The sequence below is a fragment of the Cucumis sativus genome, chromosome 7 (assembly GCF_000004075.3).
Source record: "Cucumis sativus cultivar 9930 chromosome 7, Cucumber_9930_V3, whole genome shotgun sequence".
NCBI classification, from domain to species: Eukaryota; Viridiplantae; Streptophyta; class Magnoliopsida; order Cucurbitales; family Cucurbitaceae; genus Cucumis; species Cucumis sativus.
The window spans coordinates 297,944-307,544 of NC_026661.2; the positions used below are offsets into that span (position 1 = coordinate 297,944).

Here is a 9,601-nt window from a genome sequence, read left to right on the forward strand (position 1 = left end):
TAAAAAAACAACTATATTTTTAAGCTATTTTTGAAAATTGAATGTGTGTTAGAAATTTTAAAAATTTTATGAACAAATTTTTAGATAAACTTTAAAGATGAAAGAACATTTTGTATAATTAAAATAATTTTAAAAATTGATAATTAGATGCAAAAAAAAGGAAAAAGAAAAAGAATAATAATTGTCAGCATTAGGAGAGTACAAAAGTTGAAAGTTGAAAATAAATGCGTTTTTATTCATCGTCGTCGTCGTCGTCGTCATCTTTCATTTTAGACATTGCTGTAGTCCTCCTCGCGCATTCTTTCTTTTCTTATTCAACCGCCATTGAAATCCCCCTAACCTTTGACCTCTTTACCACCTTCACCCTCCTTCTTAGCCCTAACCTTGTCAACAAACACTCTCTCTTCAACAACAACCACTCTCATCTCACTTTCTCCCTTTATCATCACCAACCAACCAACAAACCAACCTTCCTCCTCTTCCTTTTCTCTTCCTCGATTCTCCCCGTTTCAAGGTATTCCATCCCACCACTTCTGCTTCTTCAACTTTCCTTCTTTTCCTCTTCGGATTTGATGCTTGATTTGTTTGATTTCAAACCCATGTTCGTACTTGCTTTCACCCCTTTTCGAAATCTGATTGGTTCTTTCTTCTTTCCATCTGTGTTGATTTGTCGGGGTTTTTTTTTTTTTTTTTTTTGGTGTTTTAATGGTTTATCTGCTATTTAATATGAATATTTTAAATTGATGATTCTTTTGGTGTTGTGTGATTATGCTTTCGTGTTTAATTTCTCTGAAGGGTTATGTGCTATGCATTTAGGGGTTTTTATTTTCTTGGGATATATTGATATTTTGTGTTTACTTTATTCAATTTGGTGCTTGAGAAATGTGGTTATGGAGGAGAAATTGGCGTATTAACTTTCTAGGTGTTATGTGATGATAATGGTTTGTTCATGTTGTGTTTGGTTTTAGATAAGACGGGGCTTTGTTAAAAAGAAGAGTTGGTGTGTTTGGGGGTCTTCAAAGGTTTACAGATTGGATAGTACAAGTGATATGCAGCAAAGAATACAAAATCTCATTTCGGGCTTTTGAAATATGGGATCTGTGTGTTGTGTTGCGGCAAGAGACAAGACTGTTGGGGTTGGATCTGGTAGTGAAACGCAGCATAGGAATGTTCGTCACTCGCCGAGTTGGAGCTTTCGGTGGGATCATCCTGGGCGAGTGGTTGGTGAGGAAGTTTCCCTGAATTCGATTTCAGATGGAGTAAGTAGAAATGATAGGCCAGAGTTCAAATATGAATCCTCATATGCTTCAGAAGAGGGTAGTCCATTGGAACATTATCGTAGACAGACATGGAAAAACTCCTCAGTTTCTGAAGGAAGCACGACGAATGTGAGGACTCCTACATCAGGTATCCATCTATTTTTACGTTTATCATTTTTCTTTCACATGATGTTATATTAGTTTTGATTAAAACATAGATATTGGTGCGGGAATTCTTCTCCTGTTTTGTGGGGGTGGCCGGGTGGGAGGAATTGATTTATAATGCATTACTAGTGAGGGACTTAAATGAGTGCTGATAAAAGATAATAGCACTGATAGCACTACAGAGTTCAATTCTTTTATGTTACCTTAAATTCAATCTTCTTGGCGTGTGGGTTTGGTATAGCTGGCTGCTTCCCCGCAGATATTTTAATTCCACGTTATTGTCAAGATAAAGCCTGTCAGTCATGCACCATATTTTTTATTGCAATGATTCTAGCTCAACCTGAAGATAGTGAAATGGGGAACAGCTAAATGCCGGACTTGCCATGGTGTTAGGGTAGTATGACTTTACAAATATTTTTTCGACGCCCCATCTCACGTATTTTCCTATTATTTTTATAGGTCGTTCAATTTCAAGAAATGTTTCCACGGATGTTAGTTTGGAACAGGTAGGGTTTTCCCTGTTTGCATGTACGGTTTTACATCGTTCATTATTTTCTCACTGGGTAATCATGGTTCTAAAGTATGAAGTTGTTTCTATTACTGAATTAGGTGAAGAAAGCCACAGAATGTGCAACAGCTTCTACATCTCCTGCAAAAGTATCCCTTTCAATCCCTTCAACTTCATCTTTGTCAACATCCCCTCTATCAACCCACAGTCACATTCCTTCCACCGGTCTGACCTCATCGAGATTGTCTCACTGTTCTCCCGGGCATCGATTGTTACGTCAAGTATCTGGCAATCGCATCCCAGCATACAAGTCACCAAGTAGCTACACAGTTTCAGAGGACAGGCGTGCAATCCCTGGGAGCATTGATTCATTACGGGGATCACATGGTGGGTCTTCTGACGGTTGGTCTATGAATGCTTTCTCTGAGCTCATGGCAACTTCTCATAGGGGAAGATGGTCCTTTGGTAGTGAATCCTTTGACTTTGCGCGTGAGAAGATGGTTAGATCCTGCAGCCTATTCTCGCCTTCACCTTCTGCTGATTCGCAAGCTTGCGGAATTTGCTCAATGTTGTTGGTGGAGAGATCTTTATGGACCAGCCAAAAGATAATTGCTAACAATGAACTGTCTGTTGTTGCTGTACTAACATGTGGACATGTTTATCATGCTGAGTGTTTGGAGAGTATGACTCCTGAAATTAGCAAGTATGATCCAGCCTGCCCAATATGTTCATTTGGTGAAAAGCAGACACTAAGGATGTCTGAAAAGGCACTTAGAGGTGAATTAGAGTCGAAAATTAGAAATAAGAGGTTAAGGAATCGCATTGCTGATAGCGGTCTTGACAGCGAATCTGCCATGCTTGATCATTTTATAAATACTGGACAACAAGGGAAGTGTCCTAAGTTGTCTTCTAGCTCCAGTTTGAGAAGTTCCTCAGGGAGGGGTTTCTTGAGGCGTCACTTCTCCTTTGGCTCAAAGGGAGGGACCAAAGCCCTGCCAGAAAGTAACAACACAGCGAAGAGAAAAGGATTTTTATGGTCAAGATCTACTAAGATGTGACATTTTCTATAATTTCTTATGGGAGGTGAGCTCCCCCATCTCGTGTGCATGTTCTCTTCTCATTTGGCAGTTCATCTTGTTTCCACATACAACCTATGGAAACCGATATAAGCTCTTTTGGATTCTTGTTTGACTTACAGTTGTTCATGAACGCAGGTTCCACAATTCACCTTTGATAGTTAGGCTGGTACACAAAATGAAGAATGCAAGATAGAATTGACTAAGGGGATACACTACACCATCCCTAGGTTTGGATAGTTGGATAATTCTTTATGAAATTTATACAGGCTTAGTTTGTGGAGTCAACAACACTGTATATAAGAACGTAGGGTAAAAGAAGTAACAGTTCAGATAAACAAGATTGAAAGAATTGAATTGCATCATGACGCGTTAGATTGGCGATTCTCATTCTTATCTTGTACAGTTCGATATGTTTTGACGTGGACCATTGTATGCATTCATCAAACTTATGTTATGAATTCTGATAGACTACCTCTGATTTCTTTTTTTTTACACAAGCAAGATATCATTTTCTCTGACCACGGGTAGCTATCGTTTGCCGCTGCAACCAACAAGGAAACATCAGGTACGATCAGTGGACTCCAATCTTTTCTCAATTACGGGCTTTTCTTGATTTCTCATTGGACTGTAAAAATTAGAATATACAATATTGACTGACCAATAGTTCAACCTGTGTTCCAACTTAAATTTTCTTGTACTTTTAAGAGTAAACCACATGTGGGTTACTCCATCTCGATTAGTCCTGTCTCTAGAAACTCCTTGTTCTTGCTTGGCATGTATGGTAAAAACTTGTGTTAAGTTCGAGAATATAGCTTCTTTCCCCCAGTTTGTTTTTGGCTTGTGCTGAGGCTCCTACTCCTACAATTTGGCGAGAAATGACCTAACCTTACAGAAGTTAGAAAAGCTAAAATAGACAAGATAGATATGGTTCTTAAATATGTTGGATATAGATTGGTTTCATCTCAAAAGCTGACACCTGTTCCATAAATTTCTTACGTGGCAACCCAAAAAGGATGATGTGTTAGGCTTAGACAGGTACTTAGCTTCTGCTTGTATGATTATTTTGTCCATTTTGTCTGGGTGTGGAATGTGTGGAATGTGTGGAATGAGAATAGAGAATAGAGAAAATGGCTGATGTACGGGACGAGCGTGGCAACCATCCGACTCACCGACGAGCACAATCCGGTTGTGCTGACTGATGAACATGGCAACCCCATGTGGCTCAGTGACGTCGAAACCAAGGTTGGCACGTCGCTTGGGTCACTAATGTTTGGTGGTGATGGTGAGGATGGTGGCAATGACTGCTTCTGATGTTAAAGGTAGTTCAGCAGGTGGTTCAGGAGGTGGCTTATGGCGACGGTGAGCAGCCGTTGCAGCCACATGAGAAGGATGAAGATTGTGGCTCTAGTTCCCACGTCAGGCTCTGCTTCGGTGAGTCCAACTTTCTGAACTATTACTTGTCGTTTCACTTTGGATATGTTCGGGATCAAAAATCACTTTTGTGATTTTCGTATTCTCTCTCAGTTTGTTCTTCCAATTTTCGTTTTTGTTTTGGTGTTTGCTCTTTTTAAACTTCCAATACTGCTCTCCGGGTTTGATTCAAATGTTGCAAACTTCACTAAACTTGTGATAGTGTTCCATCGTATTAAATTTCCGTCGTATCCTTATATTTCCATCAACATTTTTACAAGTTCGAGCTCGAGGAAATCACATTTCTATTCAATTATATATAAAAGATAATCATAGCAAAATGAGCTTGAAAATGTCACTGATCTAAATATCATAGAAAATAAACATACACGTGTTAGCTTGTTCAAAATTCTTAAACTATCAAAGGGAATTTTGTATAGATGACTTCCAAATTTATGGAAGAATAAATTCAACGAGCTTTTTAAATTTGTTTTCTCTATTTTTGTTTTTTCTTCCTCGTTGCTCTCATTCTAGTGCACTATCGTCCTTGTGTCTTCTACATTTGGTTCGTTGGGTATCTACTAAAACTATACAAGATGTCGTTGGCTGTTACTCATTACTGGAGGAAGAATGAAACAACTTTGCTTAGTGTTATTCTTTTTCATGCAATCGTCTAAGGAAAATATAGGGAAGGAAGCATTTTTGGGTGAAATACCACAAGAAGGGTTTATAGAGTGAAATAGAATGAAAAATGGAGAGAGATAAGAAAAAAAAAGAAGATATTAAAAAAGAATGAAACTGGTTATAAATTTCTGTTTTGAAAAACCAGGTCAAATAACATTTCTGCCTAATTTTTTTAGGTCAATCTATCACATTATTTGAGATAGAAATAAAAATTTATGGGCCTTCTACATAAACCTTATGTTTTGCTTCTAATATTAGTTCACTTCCTTTCCTTTCACTTACTATTAATTGCATTCACAGGAGAATCGAGTGGATGCCCAAAATTGAACATGATTGCGTGCTCAATGAAGTCGTTTTTCATAAATTTTGTTTATTATGCAATCAAAATGTAAAAAATAATAGTAATTACTATAAAGTGGACATATTTCACTTTCGACCAAAAGTTTAAACAGTTGAGCATACATGTTGAGCATCCGTTACTTAGCCTTGTTTAAAGTGTAATAATAATGATAAGTTAGATAATTTGATATCAATTTAGTCACCCACTATGAATTTGTTTGCATCTTGTTATCATTTCCATTCTGAGGAAGAATAAAATGATGACAGGAAGAGGGGGAAGAGGAAGAAGAAAAGACCAACATAGAATAAAAAGAGAAATTAAGGGGAGGAAGATATAAAGAGGAGTGCCTTCAGCTTCTCCCATGACGACCACCACGACTGCCAAAATGGTCTCTCCGAGTCCCGACCACCACGGCTATGGAAGGAAAGATCAACTCACCATGGAGAATCTGACCATCATAATAATTTGAATTTTAAATCTCTATGTAGTAGTTTTTTGTTCATGTTGTATGAGATATGTTTTTTTTAGTTATTCTAATTTCAAACGTCTGTTTAGTCTCAATATTTTTAACAAAAATATTTAGGAGAAAATAGTTTTGGGTCTCGTCTCTGATTGATTCTAAGGTTTGAAAATGTAAATATTAACGAGTTGATTTTTATATTAGCTGTTTAATTATTTTTCAGGCTTCGCTTATATGGTTTGTTTGTTTTGTTTTTGGTTTTTTTTTCTTTGCTATAAATTTCTGTGTTTATTCATTTTCTTACTGATGTTTCAAAAAACTAAATCAAAAGTGTAGTTTTAGAAAGATATTTCTGTGTTTGGAATTTGATTAGAAATCTAAGCGTTCTCGGAAAAAAAAATGTGAAAACTACGGTAAGAAAATGGAAAGAAACTCAGCATAAATTTCAAATTTTAAAATCTGAAAACAAAAGAACTTGCAGATATGGCAAAACAGGTTTTTAAATTAAGCCTTCAACTCATACTTTCTACTTTAATAGCAAGAAGTTCAGTTCTACATTCTTGCTTAACATTTATCCTCTCTTACAATTCACTTCCCTAAATTTTATATACCATCTTATAAGTTTAGTGTACTCGATACAGTTAATATTGTAACACTTGTGTACTTTAGTGGTTCACTCGATAGATTTGATACACTTGATAGATTTTATATGTTGATGCACTTGTAAGTACGAATACACTGTTGACACGATATATGTATTTGGTACATTTGATTCAAATTCATGTACTATGTACCCTTCACATTGGTGTTATGTTTTATGCACTCAATCGATATACTTAATTCACTAGATTAATCTATCATTAATTATCAGTCATTTATTTGTTTATACCACTGATAACCTAGTTGATAATGATTAAAAAAAACAATGATAACGATTCAGTTTTGTATGCTGGCTTGTACACTAAATATAGACATGACATTGCACCATTTACATTGTTGAAACCTTTTGAGTGATACATTGTTGAACACTTGCATTGATAATGCATCAGTTATGCTTAGGTGATAAATCTGAACTTCAAAAGAAAAATCAAAACCCAAGTCATTAAAAATTAGAGAAATCAAACTCCAAAAACCTCACATGGACGAAATCAAAATCACATACCGTTAAGACGAAATCGAGATAAGGATCAAGAAGTGACCTTACTAGTTTCGGCTAAACAATTGAAAACTACCGTAGTAATCGCAGCTTCAAAGAAAATGAAGAAACGAAGAACCTGGACAAGAAACTAGATTTCTAAGGTCACATATTTGTTATATTTGCAAAATTTGAAAGGTGCAAGTCATACTTGTAAAACCCTAAACCTAATTTGCTATCTGATACAGTACTTCAAGACAAAATGATTATCAAATTGCATCAGCTGAAATCTAAAAGCAAAATTGTTAGGGAAAGAAATATATATCTAAAATTTGAAAATCTATTATATTGTGGTGGTCAATTACCATTACAACAACCATGCACATTTTAAGCCATATGAAGATGAAAAGTGAAGAATGTTTAGTTTTAATAATGAGAAAAAGAATGGATGGAACAAATGGATGCTTAGGAGAAATTGATTCTGTTCCATTGATAAAATAGAATGGTATATGGACATAGTTGTTCTATATAATTCTTATATTCTCTGCCCCTTTAAGCCACAACACTTAATTCAATTCCTTCTCCTTTCTCTTTATAATTATTGCAAAAATGGAAGATAAAGGAAACAGCATGATGGCTTTTGATATGGGTTCTCTTAGAACAAATCTTCCTCAAAAGTAAGCAATTCATCCATATACGTTTTTATGTAAATTCTTCCAATAATTATGTGCCTAATTTTTCACTATTCAAATATTCTTTTTTATTTGAATCTATTTTTAGTTAGCATCTACTTTTGCAGAAGCTTACGTAATAGTAAAATCACATTTTGTGATCAAGTGACAATTTTTTTTTATTATTATTATTCTTTCGAGTTTTAACCAACACTTCAAACATAGACGTTAGATATTACACAATCGTTTATAACAATAATGTTATTTGTTGGTGTTTTGAGTATAGGAGAGGTTTATCGAGATACTATTCTGGAAAAGCAAGATCATTTGCTTGCATAGCCGATGTTCGAAGTGTAGAAGATTTGAAGAAACCAAAACATCCTGATGCTAAGAAAAGGAAGAAACATTCTGATATCAAAGAAATAATAATCAATGTTCCTCCCTTTCATTGTCGACGAGTTTCTTCTCACTGTTCCGTTCCCTTCATTGCCACATGAATAATACACACTCTCTCCTAAACTAATTTTCTCAAAAGACTGAGTATAATTCGAATATCTAAAGCTTTGGTCCAAGGGAATAATAATAGCTTATAATCTAGTTGAACTATGTTTAAGTTTGTAATGGTTTTAATTTATGTTGTTCTTTATTTCCTTGATCATGTGTATATTGAAAAACTGTATGTTGAAGTCTAATTAACTGACTTCTAGTTGTATATATTAATTTAATTATAAATGATTTTTTTGGAAATTTTTTTAGTTATTTTATGAAACGGCGTACCCTTAGATCACAACCTTGAAAAGTTATTGCACTCCTTAACTTTGAACTTTTGAATTTTTGTTTCGAAAATAGTTACGGTAACTATTATTGCGTAAATTAAATAGAAATGCATGCATGCATGAGTACATTATTTAATGATGTCATTCATGCACGTTAATTAATATGACAGTTATTGTGTAGAGATATTGATATGTAAATGATTTTAACGATATCTTTTAAGATGAAATCAATGGTACCTTAAATGTAAAAAAGAAATAAAGATATTAGTCTTCTATGGAAATGATATGATATTCATGTACTTTTACACAAATTGTGATCACGTTAACTTTCATTCTTTATTTTAGGGGAATAAATTTCGGAGTTAGGTACTAGCATGATCTCGATAAAGCATCTTATTCACAACGTTATAAAAAATTAATGGTTATTGATAGAATACTTTTCTGCATCATTTACACATCTGTACAAACGCTATAAAAGACTTTCCATACCGATTTTTTTCCATGCTATGAAAAAAATTTACAGTAGTAATGTTGCATTGTCAGAAATGGAGTTTTAGTCATGAAACTTCAATAACATGGGTTGTTGTCGCATTTTGATAACACTATGAAAAGTTCATAATAACGTTTGTTTGACACTATCGTAAGTGATATTTGTTGTAGTGCAATCGACACATTTTTCGTACATTAGCTTGTTGCCTCTTTAACCTCAACTTTTTTATTCTCGTTCTTGTCATTATATCTTTTTTTTTTTTTATTCTCGTTCTTGTCATTATATTGCTATGTTAAAAGAACTAATAGAGGTATAATCAAATTATAGAGATTTAGACCGACCAAATTATATTAATAAATTAAAACACAAATCATACATATAAAGATGGTTATTTAACCTAACATAACAAAAGCAACATTGGATTTCTTCTCCTTCTTATAAACGTATATATGTATGTGACTTTAACAGCTAGATCTAAATTATGTTCAAACACTGCATCTTTGACGATCTAAATTTTGTTAAATGGGTAGTTATTTTTCCATAGGTGTGATCTACATTCCGGTTGCATGCACCTTGTGAATTTATCAATTCCTTCCTGTAAACCATTTGCACACTTGCAATTGA

General features: G+C 34.6%; 1 protein-coding gene across 2 annotated transcripts; it reads left to right on the forward strand.

Annotated features, from left to right (window-relative positions):
* The first annotated feature begins 215 nt into the window (after positions 1-215).
* On the forward strand, positions 216-6,127 carry LOC101210626 (hypothetical protein). Of its 2 annotated transcripts, XR_004218166.1 has the most exons (6): positions 216-514; positions 969-1,407; positions 1,884-1,930; positions 2,034-3,015; positions 3,147-4,442; positions 5,712-6,127. XR_004218166.1 is itself a non-coding variant. In XM_011660245.2 (5 exons), the coding sequence occupies exons 2-4, from the start codon at positions 1,092-1,094 to the stop codon at positions 2,988-2,990; spliced, it is 1,320 nt and encodes a 439-aa protein (XP_011658547.1). In that variant the 5' UTR covers positions 216-514; positions 969-1,091; the 3' UTR covers positions 2,991-3,015; positions 3,147-4,684. The 2 variants fall into 2 exon arrangements, 1 of the variants encoding a protein (XP_011658547.1); XM_011660245.2 differs by lacking the exon at positions 5,712-6,127 and having other exon boundaries at positions 3,147-4,684.
* Positions 6,128-9,601: the final 3,474 nt, after the last annotated feature.

Coding starts and splice junctions, on each gene's coding strand:
- LOC101210626 (XM_011660245.2), top strand. CDS start 1,092: ATGGGATCTGTGTGTTGTGTTGCGGCAAGAGACAAGACTGTTGGGGTT. Junction 1,408..1,883: donor TGTGAGGACTCCTACATCAG/GTATCCATCTAT, acceptor TTATTTTTATAG/GTCGTTCAATTTCAAGAAAT. Junction 1,931..2,033: donor CGGATGTTAGTTTGGAACAG/GTAGGGTTTTCC, acceptor TTACTGAATTAG/GTGAAGAAAGCCACAGAATG.